Below are 18,756 nucleotides of genomic sequence, written 5' to 3' on the forward strand. Positions count from 1 at the left end.
CTCTATCCATCTTCCCAGGGACATAAGCTCATCTTCTCCTTGTAGTCTCTGCTTAATTAGACTCTGGACCCAGGCCCCAGCCTGTCCAGTGTGCAGCCTCCCAGGTCACCCTGCATACCTGTGTATTTGCTGACCCCAGCCTCAGCAGCCACATCTCTGAGTGCCAAGATGCCCCGGGACAGGTCACTGGCCTCGGGGTCCATTTCAATGAGAGCATCAGGGCCCACGTTACCGTAGGCATAGTTAGCAATGTAGACAGAGTAACGACCGGAGCCCTGAGGAAGAGGAGAAGGAGGCAGGTGAGCAGACCCATGTCAGCTCATCCCAATCTTTCCCCAGAACCCCCCACCCCTGCAGGACCATAGGTCTTTCACAGGGTTGGGTTCTTCTCCCCACGTCTGTTTGAATGGGCTTGCGGTCTGTACACGGCCCACTTCCAGAGGGGCTTTTCACAAAGGCTCCTATGTGAATGACGCCCCCAGGAACCATACAGCAAAGCAGGCTGCGTCTCCTTCCATCCTGTTCCAAAAGAACACATCCCTCCCTCTCCCCCACAACCACCTTTTTATAGACAATTTTCTAATGTGCCTCCCTCCAGCTGAGCTCTCTCCAGCTGCCAGCCAGGGTAGCTGCTCAATAAATATTTGCTGATTGATTGATCTACCAATTCCCCATTATTCTCAGTCTCTCTCTCTCCCATTCAAGCTCACTCCAGCCAAGATGACAAGCAAATTCCTGAGCCACCTCCCTCTCCCTCTTCCTGCCCTGTGCTTCTTCATGCCTCTATTTTGGTATCATAAGAGGCACAGATTTGCAGGGGTCCTCCCTCCCCTTTCCACTCCCTTCTTTCCCCCATATTACCAGAAAGAAAGATTATATTGCTTCTGCCTTCATAACACTGTCTCAAATATTTTATTTTTCCTTTGCATCTAGGAGAAGCCCTGGGCACCAGCTCCTTTTGCTACAGTCATTCTCTTCTATAGTCTGAAACGATGCTGATGAAAGATTCTTCTTTTCTGCCTGTTATTGTAATGGTGTTATTTCTTCAATGGATGCCTTCTTCCCAAGAGGTCCACACAATTTCTAAATCAGTTGTCTAGCTATCCCCTCGTCCTTCTCATCACTTTCCTCCAATTACTCAGATAGTAAATACTTCTTGAGCTCCCACTCTGTGCAAGGTGCTTAAGACAAAATCCCTGTCCTTAGGTTGCTTATAGTCTAGTTTGAATGGCAAGCCATAAACCCAAAGGGACACCAGAGAAACAGCTGAGCTCAAGGCAACAAGATGGTACTGTTACCCCCTCCTCTTGGCCCACGCTGCCTGCTTCTATTTCTTACCCAATGGCACCACGAGCAGATCCTTGCCCCACCTTACTGGTTACTGACTTGGTGTCTGCTAAAGGACCCTCTTTTCCAAGGAAGCTGATTAAGAGCCACGTAAGTCTGTCTGATTAGTGGGTGAAGCCAAGAAAGGAGCTCAGGGTCTCTGCGGGAGGCAGGTGCATCAATGGTCATAGAAGCACATGGCAGAGGGTACGCATGAGATTTCCTGGGTGCACAGAAGAGGGGCTCCTAACCTAGAGGAAGGGCACTGAACTGCGGGAAGTTCAGAAAAGGTTTCCTAAGGAGGAGTCTCAGCCGGGTGAAGCAGAGGGGAAAGAACCTTCCAGGCAGAGATGAGAAAGAGAATATGTTGGGAAAACCCAGTAGTTAGCTGCACGTTGCTGGAACGTAAGATGCAAGACAGAGTGTCAAGGGACAAAGCCAGAGAAGGTGGCAAAGCTGGTCCCTCCAGACTTCTCTGCTCCTTCTCTTTTGGTTTTCTGAGTCTCTCCCCGGCCACCTGGCAATCTGTGCTTTACGAATCTTGTTACTCAAAGTGGAGGGGTCCCTGGACTAGCAGCTTTGGTGACACCTGGGAGTGTGTTAGAAATAGGTAATCTCCAGGCCCCACCCCAGACCTGTTGAGTCACAATCGGCTTTTTACCCAGACTCCTGCATGATTACTGTGTGTAACCGAAATCTGAGATGTGCTGCTTTACAACACGGCTTCCTGATTAGGGGAGAACTTTGAGAGGTTCTCAGCCAACCCCAGGGCTTGGTGTATGTGTGCAGAATGACTGCATGTAGAGGGAATGAAAGGGGCAGGGGTGAAAGTGTGCCAGGAAGAACCGCTCCTGACCCTACCAGCTGGCAGCAATCTCATCCACAAATGAGCAATTAAGCCCAAAGGACTGAAATGCACTCTGCTGGAAATTAGGATATTTATAAAATTCAGTTATACCTAATATCTTATTGGGGTGATAAAACTGATAAACATAGATATGTTACGGTTGTAGAATACTGCAGAAATTTCAACGTAAACTTGACCGTAATAATTCTGGGAGGGGGACCTGATTCCAGGGGAAAGATGTTTCTGTAGTTTTGGGTCCAGGGCAGTGGTTCTTACACTTTATCCCACATCAGAATCACTTGGAGAACTTGTTAAACCACAGTTCCTGGGCCCCACCCCCAGAGTTTCTGATTCAAGAGGTCTGGGGTGGGCTCTGAGAATGTGCATTTCTAGCAAGCTCCCAGGTGATGTTGATGCTGCTGGTCTGGGACCCACACTTTGAGAACCACTGGTCTAGGGCTAGCCTGGGTCCAGGCTCTGCCTCTAACTGGCTTCTTGTCCTTGGGCAAATCCCTCACTGCCTCCAGGCTGCGTCCTCTCATGTGTTAAATGGAGATCATATTCCCCCTGCTTCCTGGCAGGTTTTTTTGAGAAGATGAAATGAGACAACGTATGTGAAAGGTCTTTGAAAAGATAAAAATGCTATATAAACATGAGGCATAATCATTATCGATCAGGGAACGCTTCTTGTAAGAGATCGGCTTTGAGCAGGATCCAGAAAGGTGGGTGAGTGATGAGTCCGCTGAAGATAAAGGACAAGCAGGTATTCCAGGTTTGGGATAGAGAGTGAGTGAGGGGAGACGGCGTGTGGCAGGGGCTGAGACATGCAGCTGGGTCCCACCCTCAGAATTTTTGATTCAGTGCAGTGGGTGGGGCCTGAGTGTGTCCATTTCTAACAGTGCTGATGCTGCTCTTCTGGGGACCACACTTTAAGAACCACTGATTGGGTAGATTAAGAGGCCCCAGGTACTTACTGGCTGTGGGGCTAAGGAGGGATGAGGAGGGTGGACACTAATAGAAACTTGTGCTGATGTCATTTCACCCAGAGGCAGGGTAGCCAGGGGTAAAGAGGCATCTGCTTCAATTTTGGGCAAGCAGGGCTCAATTTCTAGCTTTGCCTGCCACTTCAGTGTGACCACTTCAGTGTGACCTCAAGTTGCCTAATTAGTGGGGGACTTAGTTTCCTTATCTGTAAAAATCTGATAATGACAGTACCTACTGCATGGGCTTATAATTATAAGGATTCAGGAAGGTGAGGCCTCAACTACTTGGCACAGGGCTTGGCACGTTGTTGTTTAATAGCCCTCAGCTGTTACTACTGTTGTCTTGCTCTGTGTTTTCCTGCACTGTCCTGCACTCGTCTCTCCCAACTTCCGCATTGGCCTTGGCCTCCCTCCACGCCCTCGCTCCTAGGGCTCAGGCCCCAGGGATCACTAAGGTGGAGGCTGGACACAGAAAGCACTCTCTCTCCTGATGGCAGACGGGCTGCCCGCCTCCTGGGCTGCAGTGCCAGGGCCTCCTTTTTTCCCTCTCTCTCTCTTTTTTTGCATTTCACCTGGTGCCTTTGTCCTGTGGTTAAATGCGTGGGTATGCAGATGACCTTGTGAGGACAAAGAGAGCATCTCCTTGTGATGAACCTGCACGCCCCTCCCTCCAGTTCTCTGAGAGAAGAGAGAAGTTTTCCACAGCAGCTGAGGGTGGGGAGCCCTGGTCCCAAAGCGAGACAGGCGGCTGTGGCTGGGAGGAGGGTGGGAATGGGCCCCCAGCTGTGCCCAGGCCTGGCACCCTCCCCTCCCCACACTCTGGGGGCTGTTCACAGAGCTGCCACCCCCCTGTCCCTCCCACCAGGCAGGAGTCCAGGTGGCACAGATTCAGGTCAGGGCTAAATGTGGCTTCACAGCCCAGCTTGGCTTCTCTTCCCAGCACCAGCTTGTTAAGAAATAAATATTTATACCTGGCACCTGCCTTCTCCCAAGGCCTGGAGGCCCCTGCTGTGAAGATTCACACTGAATCCCCAATCCCCTGGTGCCATCTCAATCCCAAAGTGAGCCCATCCCTTTGCCCCTGCCCCTAGAATGGGGGCCAGAGACGCTCCTCTGGAAGCTGGGCAGCAGCTGGGACCCTGATTTAGAGATGACTGTTTACTAAGCCAAGGAGGTGGGTGGCAGGGGAGCAGGTGACAGGAGGGATAAATCACTTCCACAGCAAGCCTCTGGCTCTGGCTGGGCCTGCTGGGACCTGAGGTGGGGAGGGTGACTGCCCCCATGCAGGGCAGATGGCTGCAGCTGCTCCTGGCCCTCCCCACTTGCTCTTTCTTCCCCATCTACTTTGGGTGGGGCTACTGATGCACTAAAGTACTTGCATATTCTGGCGCGCTCCACTCACCCACCTATGAGCCCTCCATTGTGCCTTCATTTGTTCCATTAGTATTTACGTGGCTGAATGCTGGGCGCACAGGAGACACTTTGTAAATGTTAGTTGAATAAATGAATGAGCAGAGGATTTAGAGCTGGAAGGTTCTGACTTGTGTCCTAGCCACACCACCAATCCATTTTGGGTTCCCAGGCAAGTCACTGCTCCAAGCTGATCCTTGATCCCTTCAAGTGTCCAGTGGACACAGTAACCCCCAGTCAGCTTCCTCACTGCTTGTTGAAGAGCCACACAGGAGAAAGGATAAAAGGTCTATTGTAACGAGTCTAAGTTGTTAGTATTTAGCAGCCACTCCATGTAGGACACCCTGGGAGCCACCACGCTGGTGACAGCCACCACTCTGCCAGGGGATGTCTACCTGGTGGCTCCTCTCCTAGCTCTCATCGCTGTGTGCCCTCTGCTTCTCCCAAGGCACCCCCAACCATGTGTCCCTGCACTCACCTTCCTGTCCACACAGGCCACAGAACGTCCGGCAAAGAGGCTGGCCACGCCACGGGCCACGTTGACCTCATCACTAAGGATGTCTTCCCACCGGTTATTGCGGAACTTGAACAACTTGTCTGTGTATGTGGCCACCCCTGCAGATGGGAGGAAAGGGAGGACTGGTGGACGGCGGCCCAGGGTCTGGGCTCTGACTTCGATGTATATCTTGTAGTACTTGCCACAAGGTGGTTGGGCCAGAGGTAGTTGGCCAGTCTGCTGCGGGAGACCTCAAGAAGTTGAGACTCCTCCATATTTGGGGGACACTCAGATGTTTGCAGCTGGGAGAAGAGACCAAGGCTTATGAAGGTGACCAGTGAGGCCTCAGGAGCTAGGGAGGAAATTACCTTCGGCAGTGGGATTTCAAACCCCGCACCTCGTGCTCCTATAGCATCATGTAGGAGGGATTGGGGCTGCTCACATTTCAACATCCAAACCGGCCCAGAATGTCTCTTGCAGCCATCCCTGCATTCTCTGCTGGATTGTAGGATCTGACTTGGGTCTCAGAAGAAGTGGCCTGCTGGGCGCAGTGGCTCATGCCTGTAATCTCAGCACTCTGGGAGGCCAAGGCCAGTGGATTGCCTGAGCTCAGCAGTTCAAGATCAACCTGAGCAAAAGTGAGATCCTGTCTCTAAAAAAATAGCTGGGCATTGTGGTGGGCACTTGTAGTCCCAGTTACCAGGGAGGCAGAGGCAAAATGATCACTTGAGCCTAAAGAGTTTGAGGTTGCTGTGAGCTACGATGCCACTCTACTGAGGGTAACTGAGTGAGACTCTATCTCCAAAACACAAACAACAAAAAAAGTGACCCTGGTTGGTGGGTGGGTCTTAGTCCACACTGAGGAGGGAAATGGAAGTTAAGCTCTGAGAAGGTGAGAGGCGGTTCTGCTTGGGGAGTGATGAGAAATGTGGGCAGCCCCGAGAGGCCCTAGTCACAGGACTGGGGAGCCCGCAAGGGAGTGGTCTCCCGCTCTTTTGGGTTACTGATCCTTTCGCAAATTCGATGGAGGTTAACTACCTGCAGCTCACAAAGTCACAGATCTATACCACACAACATGCCATATGTAATTGCAGGAGGTTTGTGGCCTTCTGAAGCTCATTCATGACTGAGAACCTTGTTCTGGGGAAATGGGAAGAACTCCCTGTGGCTGGAGCCTCAAGCCTTCCCAAGAGACCATGGAGGCAGAGCTCTTTCTCCACTGTCACCCCTAGTTTGCTTCCGGTTAAAGTGAGACTTAGAGAATTTGTAGTTTAGGAGGGGTCACGTTCCTCCTCAGGACCCAGCATGGGAAACATAGGGAGAGGAGCAGCTGAAGGGATCAGGGAGGGAGACATGGGGACAGAACCCTGACCTTGACTGGCTGGCTGTCTCAGGGATGAGACAGTGGGCGCTGACTGAAGGGTGACAGCACCGCCCAGGGGAGGAACACAGGGCTTCCAGGAGGCGGGCCAGAGTCCGGATCGCAGTGCTACCTGGGCTCTGCTTGCAGTTCTAGACTTTAGGCAAGTTGCTTAGCATCTCTGAGCCTCAGTGTTCTTACTCACATATGGGGATGACAATGGTAACTACATTCAAGTTTATGTGAGGAATAGATGGTGCACACTAAAGGTGTGCCCTCCAACTATAGTGGCAGCTATGACTGGACAGAAACGAGTTTCTCCATATAGATGAGCTACTTGCTGAGGTCCTTTGGAGACATCAGGTTTTCACTTCAGAGGTTTGGTAATATTCTGTGAGTGTGATGTGCAAGCAAGTAGCATGAGTGTGAACATGAGCCTGAGTGTGAATGTAAGACAGTGTGACCATGAGGATGAGTGTGTAAGAATGTGTGTGGGGAGAGTGGGACCATGAGAATGAGTGTGAAGGTGCATCAGTGTGATCATGGGAATGAGTCAGTGAGTGAGAATGAGTGTGTAAGGGTGTATGTGAGGATGAGTGAGAATGGTCGTCTGAAGTATGAGTGTGAGAATGAGTGTGAGGGTGTGTGATGAGAGCACATGAGAATAGGAATGTGCAGGAGCGTGTGTCAGAGAATGAGCAGGTGGGTGTGGGAGAGGCTGTGAAAGTGTAAGAGAGAATGGCTGAGTGTGAGAATGAGTGAGAGAAGCTATGAGTGAGAGTGTGGGAATGAGTGAGCGTGTGAGACTGAATGTGTGAGAACGAGTGAGTGTGAGAAAGAGTGTGTGAAGACGCGTAGTGGCTATGTGAGTACTTTTGGATGTGTGTAGGAGAGAGCAGAGCAACGGCCCCCCAGGTGGTCCAGCCCAGGAGAGGACAGAGGGTTTGGTCTCAGGCCTCCAGCTCCGTCCTCTGAGACAGGGGACCTCAAGGGGCAGGAGTGTCAACCATGGGCTCTGGAGTTGGCACCAGGGAACGGAGGCCTGGGCCGGAGAGGAGGGAAAGGCCCTTCCCAGGGAGGGACCGGGGAGGCAGACCTAGGAGGCCTGCAGGTGTTTGTGGGTGGCAGCTTGAGCTCAGGCCGCCTCTGGGATCTGCAGAGCTGCTGTGCTTGGGCAGAGGCCTGGGGAGGCTGAGAGGCTGGACAAAAGCACAGGTACTGGGCCCAGTTGGCCTGAGTCTCTCTCAGTTGGCCCAGTCCTCTCCTGGTCTTGGTTTCCCTCTAAAGGTCGCATGTAGTAGCAGTGCCTCTCTCAGGGTCATCTGGTAATTACACAAGAAAATGCACATTGAGAGTTGGTGACAGCTTCGCAAGACCCCAGGCTCCAGCTCCTCGTCACAGTCCCTGGGGGCCAAATGTGTTTAGAAAGTTGAGTTTTTTCCCTACATAAAAGGTAACACAGTGCACACTCCGTTTATTACATAACACCCCCAGCAGGGACTGGGGCAGCGCCCTGTAATTAAACACATTAATATTTCTGCAGTGAAACATGAATATTCACACCAAATGGGATAAATAAAGCCTATATATAGCTCATATCAGCTTAGGACAGGTTTTGCTATCAAATGAGTTTTCCAAAACTTGAAAAAAAGCACTTGAGGTTTTCAGAGTGTTCTAGATTTCAGGTCTGTGGAGAAGGGACCTGGACTTCAGCTGCTGTCTTTATGGCTGTCCTGGAGGCAGTGGCAGCCTTGTCATCGCTTCCAGACACCTGGTGGGGGAGGCCCTCTGAAGATTTCTGGGTCTCCAGTCTTTACCCACAATAAGCAACCCTTGCTCAATAAGCAACCCTTGCCCAACCAGAGCTCCCTTGGCTCTGAACCTGCAGCCAGCCTAGTCCTTTCCTGAAGTACCCTGGCTCCAATCCTCCAAAGCTGGGGTCAGGATGAGAGAGTGGTGGTGGCAGCCAGGGTTCAGCAGAGCTCTGAAAGGAACTTCTAGATTCAGCGAGGAGGAATTTCTCAAGCTGCTGAGCTCCTGCCCTAGCCAAAAGAGGGTGACCTTCTTTGTTTGCCTCATTACCTCCAACTCCCCCTGTCCACCCCAGGCAGCCTTTCCCAAAGTGTACTTTTTGGGGCCCTGTTCTCTGTAAGCTGCCTAGAGAAAGGAGTCCATGATCATCTGAGTTTGAGAAAGACGGTATGCTCACCTGCCTCGTGGAGATTCACGAAGACATTGCTCTATTAAAACCTTGAAAACTCCCGTAATAAATTACCTGCTTAATTTTATTTAACCCAGTCTTTCCCAAACATTCCATGGAACCCCTTTTTGCAAACCACCTGTTAGCACCCTATGGAACCAGCACTGGCCTTAGCATGTTGCTGCCCTAGGGTGCTGATGTCTGGTCAGGCTCTCTGGCTTTTTGGCCAGAGGGGTTAGGATGCCTTATGCTGTTGGCACAACCCCCCTTCAGCTTCCGGGCTTCCAAGCTCACCAGGGATGCCCAGAAAAATAAACTAATTAAGGTAAAATGTGCAACAGCGATGCAGAGCCTTGTAGATCATAAATGGGAACGGCAAAATCAATGGCAGCCCTTCTGCAGGCAGAGGCCCAGAAGCCTGGGCGACAGAAGCAATGGGAGCCCATGATTTAGGAAGAGCAAACGCTCTGGCAGCTGCAACCTGGGTAATTAGGTGTGTCAGGAAGACAGATAAACAGCGAGCTGTGCAGGTCGATGGCACAGGCAATAAACACCCAGCACTGGCCCCTGGCCTGTGTCGGCGTGTAATCTGCCTTCTGGCTCCTTGTAGCTGTATTCTGGGCTGGGGTCCCCCACCAAGTCGGGGGGCAGCTGCTCTGAAAGAGGAGTAGGGGCAGTAGAGAAAGACCTTCTTGAGTCCCTGGGAGAGATGCCAAGTGGGGGAGGCCTGGGAGAAACAGGGGCTTCAGGTGGGGCAGGGGGCTCTGGAGGTCACAGCCCCTGTGAGAGGCAATCTGGGAATTCCCATTTCCACCCTGATTCTGGCATCTTGGCATGAAAGGAGACTTGGAGGTTTCAAAGTCCAGTTCCTGCCAGGAGGCTGGGGGAAGGCACCCACTGTGCCTGCAGGGGGTGGGGGGTGGGTGGGAGGGTGGGAAGCCAGCCACTGGGGGAAGAGGGGGCCACAGGAAGCTTGAGTCTTGTTCCTCATGTCAGGGTGCTGATGGTCCATTCACATCACAATGGCAGGCAAAGGAGAGGCCTTCTAGGCAGCAGTAACGTGACACTGACCACCTCTACGGGATGCTGCAGTAACGTGACACCGACCACCTCTACAGGATGCTGTGCCAGGTGCTACTTGTGTGCCTGCTCCCCCGCCCTCCCACACCCACCAGGCACAGTCTCATGCCTCCTTCACGTGAAAAGTGACTGAGGCCATGCCTCAGATCCCGCAGCTAGCAGAGCCCTGCAAGGCAGGACTAGACAGTACATCCGGGAGATGCCATGAAGTCAGGATGGAAGAGGTCATTGGAATCAGGGAGGCCTGCCTGAGGGAGGAGGCACCTGACCTGGGGCTCGAAGCATCAGAGTAACAACAGTAACCACTCCCATGTGCATGGAGCACTCAGTATGGGCAGGCTATACCCACAGCACTTTCTTATTTTAGCAGCCATCCTTTTGTCTAAGCCCTGAAGACCCTAAGAGGTGGTGTAGCCCCATTTTAGAGATGGAGAAAGTAAGGGGTAGCGGTTAAGTCAATTACCCAAGGCACAGACTGGTAAGGGGTGGAGAGACAGTCAAAGCCAGGGCTTCCTGACTGGGAAGGCTGTGTCTGCACTGCGCTGGACAGCTTGGGCAGGCAAGAGGGAGTGGTGCTTTAGGAGGCAGGGTGGCAAGAAAAAGGCACAGAGGGGACACAGAGATGGCCTAGAGAGGAGGAGAAACATGGTGGTGAACCCAGCGACCCCAGAACTGAGGGCAAAGGGGCCATTCATTGGTGGCTTCTGATCTGGGGAAAGTCAGGGGAACTCAGTGTTTCTAAAAGATTGAGTTGGACGTGGAGTGAGCCAGCACGGGAGAAAATGCAGCGAGCAGCCACTTTTGCAAGAACTCGGGCTTGATGGGGGTGTTGAAAATGGGAGTGGGGGTGGAAGCGCTGGGTGCAGGGGCCACCGTAGGAGGGTGGGAGGAACTGGCTATGTGGCTGTAGATAAGGGGAGCTGTCTAAGTGTGAGGATGGTGACCCAGGCAGGGATGTTGGGCCAGCTGGGGGTGGGAAGCAAGAGCTTGGCTTCAGAGAGTTTGGGTTTGAAGTGGTCACAAGTTAGCCAAGACGTCACTGCCAGTAGGGATGGCAGCAGTGGGGCTGGAGCCAGGGAGAGGGGGAAGGACCAGGCCACAGACTGAGTCCCAGGGATTAGTCACTTTGAGGATATAGGAGGAAGAAGAAGGGGCAGAGGAGTTATTAGACAAACAGAAAATTAGAACTGGAGGGCGCCCTGGAACCACAGGAGGTAAGACTGGACCATAAAAGGCTCTACCTAAGGACCACTGGGTGGGGAGTGCCCCAGCCCAGGGGCTAGCCTGACTCATGGTCTGATAGTGGTCACAGAGAAGGGTTGGCAGGTATATGAGGCAGGGCAGTAGCCTTAGCCTCCAACCTCATTCATTAGGTAAATAGTAGGGCTGGTAGGGTAGCCAGCAATGGCACTTCTTCTAGGCTGACCTTAGGGAAGTCATGAACTTGGCTTTTTCTTATGTATAAAATGGGATCATGAGAATGGGCACCTATTTACCTGGTTCTTGTGAGGACTAAATTAGATAATGTATGTAAAGCACTTGGAACAATGTCTGGAACATGATAAATTCAATAAATAATAACAATGCTATCATCACTATCATCATCCAGGGAATGACAGGCATTCCCTCAAGGATCCACATCCCAGGAGGCAACAGTGATGTGAGATATAAAAGGCTTTTAAGGCTCAGTCAATGGAAACCAGCAAGGCAGTGAAGTCTCCAGGTAAAGAGAGTAGTTCACACACAGGACACTTTAACAGAGGAGCCCAGGCTCCCCTGGGTGGGATATAATTGCTGGCCCCAACCCTCCATGCCAGGGTAAATTTGGATACCCCTTCAGCTCCTGCCAGGAGCTTTACCCACATTGGCCCCTTTAGTCCTGTCCGTGGTCCAGCCAGGAGGATGGAGTCTTCATTTCTACAGAGCAAAATCAGGGCTCAGCATATTTGATCGTTTGTCTAAGGTTGCACAGCTGCTGTGAGCAGCAACAGTGTGCTTTCAACGGAGGTCTGTCTGCTGCAAAGCCCCTTCACATGGTATTAAAGAGCTGGGGCTGCTTGTTGGGGGCAGCCCTGGCTCCCAAAGAGCCTCGTTCATTGTTAGGACCATGAACGTGGCGTGGCCTCTGGACCCCAACTCTACTGTGCTGTGGTGGCAGCCTTGCTCCCTCCCTGCTGCTCACTGGGCCACCTGCGATGAGGAGTCTGGGCAGGTCCCCAAGTGGGGTGGTGCTGGGAGGGCTGCGAGTCAGGACATTGCATCCAGGTGAAAACTGGTTGGGGATCGAGAGATCCTAGAATCCTTTTTAGGACCTAGAGGAGCCTAGAAAAAGAGGGCAGAGACTCAGGGCAATGCATTTCTGACTTTCTTGGGCTCCTGGAGGTCTGGGGGCCCTGACAGGCTGCAGTTTTAGGAGCTTCCGGCTGACAGACCCCAGTGTTGCTGGTTGGTGCATTGCACTTTGAGTGGAGAGGTGCAAAGTGCCTGGGTGCAGCTGGAACTGGGCCTGGGTGAAGGAGCTGCCGCACAAGGGGTGCTTCTCTCGAGAGCACACAGCTCATCCGCCATGAAGGCAGAAGAGGCCGAGAGTGCCTCCCCCCGAATCCCCCTCTTCCCTCTCACACAGTCATTGATGCTGCCTCTCCTCTCCAAGAGGTCACAGAAGCCCTGCTGAAGGCTTCCCTAAGTATGACACAGAGCCCAGAAGTCATAAAAGAAAAGAGTGATAAATCCAAGTCCATAAAAACGAAAATTTTCTACATTGCAAAACCCTCCATGAGCAAAGACATAAGAAAAATGACAAACAAGGGAAAACTGTTTGCAACTTGTTATTACAAAGGGCTTATTTCCCTAATTTATAAAGAGGTGTTACAAATCAATAGGAAAAAGACCAATAATCAATAGAAAAAATGGGCAAAGGCTATGAGTAGACAAGAGATTCAAATATATAAAAATATTCTCAGCCACACTCATTTTAAGAAAAATGAAAATTAAAACTATACTTAGATATCAATGCTATCCTATTAGATTGGCAAATACTAAAAAAAAATTCATGAAATGTTGTGCTGGCGAGTGTTGGACAGTGCTCATTTGCATATGTGGGTGACGGGAATATAATGAGCAGTGTCCCTGAGAAGGGCAGTTGGCGATGCCTATCTGAGCTACACATGTGTTAGTCCTGTGACTCAGTAATTCCATTTCCACAAACTTATCTTACAAATACACCTGAAATTGTGGAAAATGGCATGTTGTACAAGCTTAGTCATTTGGTGGCACTCTTTGTAAGGACAAAGGATTGCAAGTAATCCTTCATCAATACAGGACTGATTGAATTAATGGCCATTCTATACAATGGGTATTACAAAGCCATGAAAAGAATGAGAAAGCTCTCTGTGAGAGGCCGGGCACTGTGGCTCACACCTGTAATCCTAGCATTCTGGGAGGCCGAGGCAGGTGGATTGCTTGAGCTCACGAGTACGAGACTAGCCTCAGTAAGAATGAGACCCCATCTCTACTAAAAATAGAAAAATGATCCAGGCATTGTGTCAGGTACCTGTGAAGTCTCAGCTATTCAAGAGGCTGAGGCAAGGGGATTGCTTGAGCCCAAGGGTTTGAGGTTGCTGTGAGCTATAACACCACAACACTCAACCCCAGGGCAACTGAGTAAGGTTCTTTAAAAAAAAAAAAAAAAATAGCTCTCTGTGTAATTGCTATGAAATAATATCCAAAATATTGTAGAATCTCTTTAAGTTGACCACTCAAGGGACTATAACAAACTGGTCAACATACAGAGGTCGTCAACAAGGAACTAGGCCTACTGTACTGATACGTATGTGTGGTATACGTCTGGTGTATGAAAATTAGGTCAACTTAAGGAGGTGATGAATGTAGGGAGGGGGCCAACTGTGGAGGGTCTACTGTATATTGTTAAATGTAAAAGGAAGGAGTGGATGTGAGCAGGACATGCCACTGTTTGCGTAGAAAGGAGGGAGGTATATGTATTCTTTAAACAGGGCCCTGCACATGATGATCTTCAAGACTCCTTGTTGAATTGAGTAAAAAGAAAGGTAGCAGCGGGGATCACATTTCATGCGACCTGCTATCCATGTGCCCATTACCCAGGCCAGGCCACATGGGCAGGAGAGCGAGGGCTGTCCCATGGAGTGCTGGGGTGGGCCAGAGCCCAGGGGAATGGGCTCTGACCAGGAGCTGCAGGAGGTCCTGGGTCCCCTTTGCCCTGTACATGCTCTCACCTGGCTTTCCCTGAGTGGTGTTGGCTGAAGCACTTGGGCTTGGATTTTTCCATGTCAGTTAAGGCATAAGCTGGTTTCCTGGCCCAGGCCTCCTCAGGATGGTGATGAAGCTTCCCTTCCCTACATGCCAGTTCCTAATCTTTGACCCACACTCACCGGGAGCCCTCCTGTGGGTGGTGTCTTGCTTATTCATGATCCTTTTCTCTTTCTGTTCCTGGGGCTTCTCTCCCAGGGACCAGGAGGAGGTTCGGGACTCTCAGAGGCTCGGACTTTATTCATAGCCACAGAATTACAATGGCTGGTATTTGGAGGGTGTAGTCTGAGGCACCGTCATAGCGCTTTTCATTCATTATCTCAATTGTTTATTCAAAAATATGTATTCAATGCTTGCTAAGGGGCTTTAGTTCTTTGGGTCTGGAGCAGTGCACAAAAGTCCACGGAATTAAGGGTCTAGTAGGAGAAAGGGACAACAAATAGCATATTTTCAGATTAGTGATAAGTGCTATGATGGAAAATAAAGCCAGTTAAAAGCACAGGGCATAATGGGGGGTGTATGATTTTAGATAAGGTGCTCAGGGAAGACCTCATCTGAGGAGGGGCCTGAATGAAGAGAAGTGAGCCTTGAGGACATCAGTGGGAAAAGTATTTCAGACAAAGGGGACAGCAGGTATGAAGGCATCAGATGGGAATGGAGTGAGCAGGAGGAAGGGAGGGGAGGCAGTCAGAAGGCAAGCTGGTCACACCAGGAGCAATGGCAAAGACTTTGGATATAGTCTCCTGGGTCACGGCAGGGACTGGAGCTTACGAAGTCAGTACTTTTCCTGTCCTACAGATGAGGGAGTGGAGCCTGGGTACCTCACCCAAGGTCATTGAGTCAGGGGCAGACCCCAGGTCTGTACAAACTGACTCCTACAGGACAATACCAGGAGCAGATTCTCAGCTCCCTTCTGGGGACTCTAATGCCAAATTTCCGAAGGCTGGCTGAAGCAGGAGAGAGGGACTGTCCTTCAGTAGATCGTTCCAACAACCTGGCTCAGGCTGAAGAAGCCCACAGCCAAAAGCCACGGCCGATCCTGGGCTAGCTGGGGGCTACTGGAGAGGCTCTCAGATTCCCCAAGTGGGCAGGGTGTCAGTGGCTGAGTACTGTGCCTGGGACCTGAGGAAGTGCTGATGCAACACAAATGTCCTGGCTCTACACCCAGCCCACTGTCAATGAGTCAATGGAACCACTCAACTGAAAAATTAACTCAAGCACACAGACATCCCTCAAGCCCACAGAAAGGTGGCAGGAGGTGTGGGCCTAGGGCTGGGCTGCCAGCCACTGTCATCCTCACCCTAGCCCTGGGCCAGCTTCAGCCTCTCCAAATGTGCCTTCAGCCTCAGGAAGCCCAGGACCTTCCTGGGGCTTCCCTTCTGCCTCTTCCCTTGTCTTCTCTCTCCACAAACCTTCTCAAGCCTAAGGGCTCATGTGCACCTGCTCTTCCTGGGATTTACTTACAAAATTTTAATTTAGCTCTTGGGGTATTCAATGTCTAGTGGGGGCCAAAGGGACCACAAAATGAACTACACAGGGACTTTTCCCTCAAGGAACTTAGCATCCAGACGGTTGGGAGAGGGGAGTCAGATACCTAGAGAAATATAAGTTTGCGTTGGGGACAGAGAGTAAGCTCCATGAGGGCAGGACCCTGTGTTTCATTCACTGAGGCATACTCAGTGCCTAGAATGGTGCCTGGCACATGCTAGGTGCTCCATAAATATTTGCCCAGGGGGGTGGCGCCTGTGGCTCAGTGAATAGGGCACCAGCCCCATATACCAAAACTGGTGGGTTCAAACTTGGCCCTGGCCAAACTACAAAAAAAAAAAAAAAAAAAAAGTAGCCGGGCCTGTGGCAGGTGCCTCCAGTCCCAGCTACTCAGGAGGCTGAGGCAAGAGAATCGTCTAAGCCCAGGAGTTGGAGGTTGCTGTGAGCTGTGACGCCAAAGCACTCTACTGAGGGCAATAAAGTGAAACTCTGCCTCTAAAAAAAAATATATATATATTTTCCCACTGAATGAATGAGTGGGTTATTGTTGGGCTGAACAGGGAATGAACACGATGCCAAGACAGTGGCCTTTAACCCCAGCTGCACAGCTTTACACTCTGGTGACTGGGTCTCCCAGCAGTTCTGAGGGGGCTAACTGGGTGTGGCTTAGCTGGGATTGTTGGAAGCTCCCCACGTGGTTCTAATGTGCAGCCTGGGCGGGGAACCACTGCTTAGGACCCACAGTGGAGCACTTGGAGCATGTGGGAAGGGCACTGCTCATACTTGCAGTGGGGCTTCTTGCAGGGACCCTGTCCTGGTGCGTGGGGACAAGTCTGCCCCATCCTCTGGCATCCTGCCTGCTGAGCCCACACTGAACCCATAGCTCTCATTCCCACTTCCTAGCTCTCCAGAGTCTTCCTTGGGACTCACCCCTTCCACAGGCGTCCCTTGACACTGCTCCCTTCCTGACCTTGTCCCACATTAAAGAGTTTATCAGCCTATCAATTAATTGTGTCCTAATGCAATCTTGGCTTGGTTGGAGAGAGGGCAGTAAATCCAGCTGGGTAATCATGCCCTGATATTTGTATAGGGATAATTACTATCTCTCAGGCCTCACTTGGTGGCAAGATGAGATGAAAACCCATAAAACACCACTTGGGGCTGTGGCTCATTGTTTCTTGGCTGCACAAAGCTGGCTGCCTGCCAGCCAGCACGCCCGCCCCTGCCCCTGGCATGGGCCCCAACTTCATCCCCTCCCATTCATGCAGCTGGCAAGGCTCAACATCAGGGCAGTCTAGGGGCTGGGTCCTAGATTGAGTCTGACACTAGTAAGGGCGTTGTGGCCCTCGGGAGAGCCAGTGTGTGTGTGTTGGTGGTCCCTATCATAGCCAGACTGTCACTGGCTCCAGGAGGTTGGGAGGTCCCAGACAGTGACTGCTCAGGTCTGAAGCACAGGGTCCCATTTAGGGCCAACCCAAGGAGCTGCTGCCATCTGGAGAGTCCAGTACACACCCAACCTGGCTCTTCAGGGACACAGGGTTGTCCACTGCCTAGGTGATGGATGCCATGGACTCGCAGAAGCAGGCTTCATTCTAGTGGACAGAGATCCTGACATCTGAGCCTGAGAAAATGTAAGAGTCAAGGGTAGCTCAGGAGCACAGTTGCCCAACTCACGAGACACTGAGCACCCCCTCTGAGTCCGCTCCTCAGGGTCCCCAGACATACGTGAGAGGAGGACCATGGGGTGTTTTGGTCACAGGATGATCTGGAGTCAGACCCCAGGTGCTCGTTTTAGCAGCTCATTTACTAAAACTGGAGTTGGACCCCTGGGTTTGACTTCTGGGACTTACAAGCCGTGTGGCCTTGGGCAAGCCAGGTAGCCTCCTTGTGCCTCGGTTTCCTCAACCATAAAGTTCCTACCTACCTGAGATGTGTAAGACCTAAATGAGATAATAGCGTAAATACTTAGACCAGGGCCTGGCCACAGCAGTTTCTACTTCTGTGTTAGTGACATCACTGCCACCACCATTATTTAGACTTCTGGGCAGCAGGCTCCCTTCTCCATTCCTTAGTGTGTAGGAATTGCTACTCAGAGTGTGGTCCCTGACCCAGAAGCCTGATCGTAGCCTGGGAACAGGGCGGAGATGCAGCCGAGTCAGCTCTGCATTTACACAAGATGCCTGCGGACTCAGGTGCACACTCGGTGTGAGAAACTCTGGGCCAGAAAAGACTCTGTGAACTCAAAGTTCTATCCCCAGCACCTCTAGGCAGGCATAGAGTAGGTGCTTGGCAAGAATTTTATGGAATGAATAAATGAGCTCAGCTAAAAGTGGTGGGGGCTCTTGAAGGATTTCAAAGCATTTTGGAAAGTCCCTTTTGAGCCGGCATTGTGGTTCTCAAAGTGGTTCCCAGGACGGCCGCGCTCACAGCATAGCCCAGGTGAGAGGGACGGGTGCCAGCACCAGTGCGGGAGCCAGGGGTGGAGGTGAGGGAGAGGTCACAGGGCTGGGGGCCCAGCCGGGACAGCACCGGCTTCCTCTGCCCACCCTACCCATCTTCAGACCCGGGCCCTAGAGATGGGAGCTACAAGCTGGGCAAGGGGCGGGGGTGGTTCTGGGACCCCGGAGCCCCTAGAAGCAGCAAGGACCGTGGCTGAGGTTGGGATTCCCTGGGTGGTGCTGGGAGGGAGAAGGCCTGAGCCCCCATCCCTACCTGAAAAGGCATTGTTGGTATTGAGGAAGTAGATCTCCTCACGGCCATCCCCGTCGATGTCGCAGGCTGTGACCCCGATGGCATTCCCCTGGCGGTCCCGCAGTGCATAGTAGGGTGAGCTGCGCTCATCCACTGCGATGTTCACCAGCCGCTTTTGGGCCCGGTCATACTTCAGAACTAGGTTGGGGCCATTGTACCTGGAGGAGAAGCCAGGATGGGATATTAGAGAGGAGCAGCTGGGTTCACCCAGTCCCACCTGGCCAGAGCACTGGGCTCAGAGTCTGCCTGGACACACCCGAGGGGGTGGTGGTGGTGGGGTGTGTGATTCAGAACCAGAGTGTTCCTGGCGGACCCTTCCCAGCCTTAACTGGGGGATCCCTGAGTCCCTGAATTGGATACAAGGTCAGGCAAAGTGAGAACCAGTTGGGCCCATGTGGAGTCGATATAGGGAGCAGGGAGGTGGTGGGGAGTGGGCAATTTGTGACGGCCCCTTACCACAGAATTCACTGAGGGAAACAAAAACCTCCCTGACTTTTATCTTGCCCATTTCAATGTAAAAGGCACTTC

The 18,756-nt window shown here is 51.8% G+C and overlaps 1 protein-coding gene across 2 annotated transcripts in view; it reads right to left on the reverse strand.

Annotated features, from left to right (window-relative positions):
* Window positions 1–18,756, reverse strand: part of CRTAC1 (cartilage acidic protein 1) — a 152,192-nt gene that overhangs the window by 45,037 nt on the left and 88,399 nt on the right. For both annotated transcript variants that reach the window (XM_053584905.1, XM_053584906.1), the window contains exons 3-5: window positions 18,190–18,386; window positions 5,045–5,181; window positions 119–275 (exon numbers count right to left, since the gene is read on the reverse strand). In XM_053584905.1, coding sequence (XP_053440880.1) covers window positions 119–275; window positions 5,045–5,181; window positions 18,190–18,386 — 491 coding nt within the window. The remainder of the gene's footprint in view (window positions 1–118; window positions 276–5,044; window positions 5,182–18,189; window positions 18,387–18,756) is intronic.

This window comes from Nycticebus coucang, chromosome 3 (assembly GCF_027406575.1).
Source record: "Nycticebus coucang isolate mNycCou1 chromosome 3, mNycCou1.pri, whole genome shotgun sequence".
Lineage (NCBI taxonomy): Eukaryota > Metazoa > Chordata > Mammalia > Primates > Lorisidae > Nycticebus > Nycticebus coucang.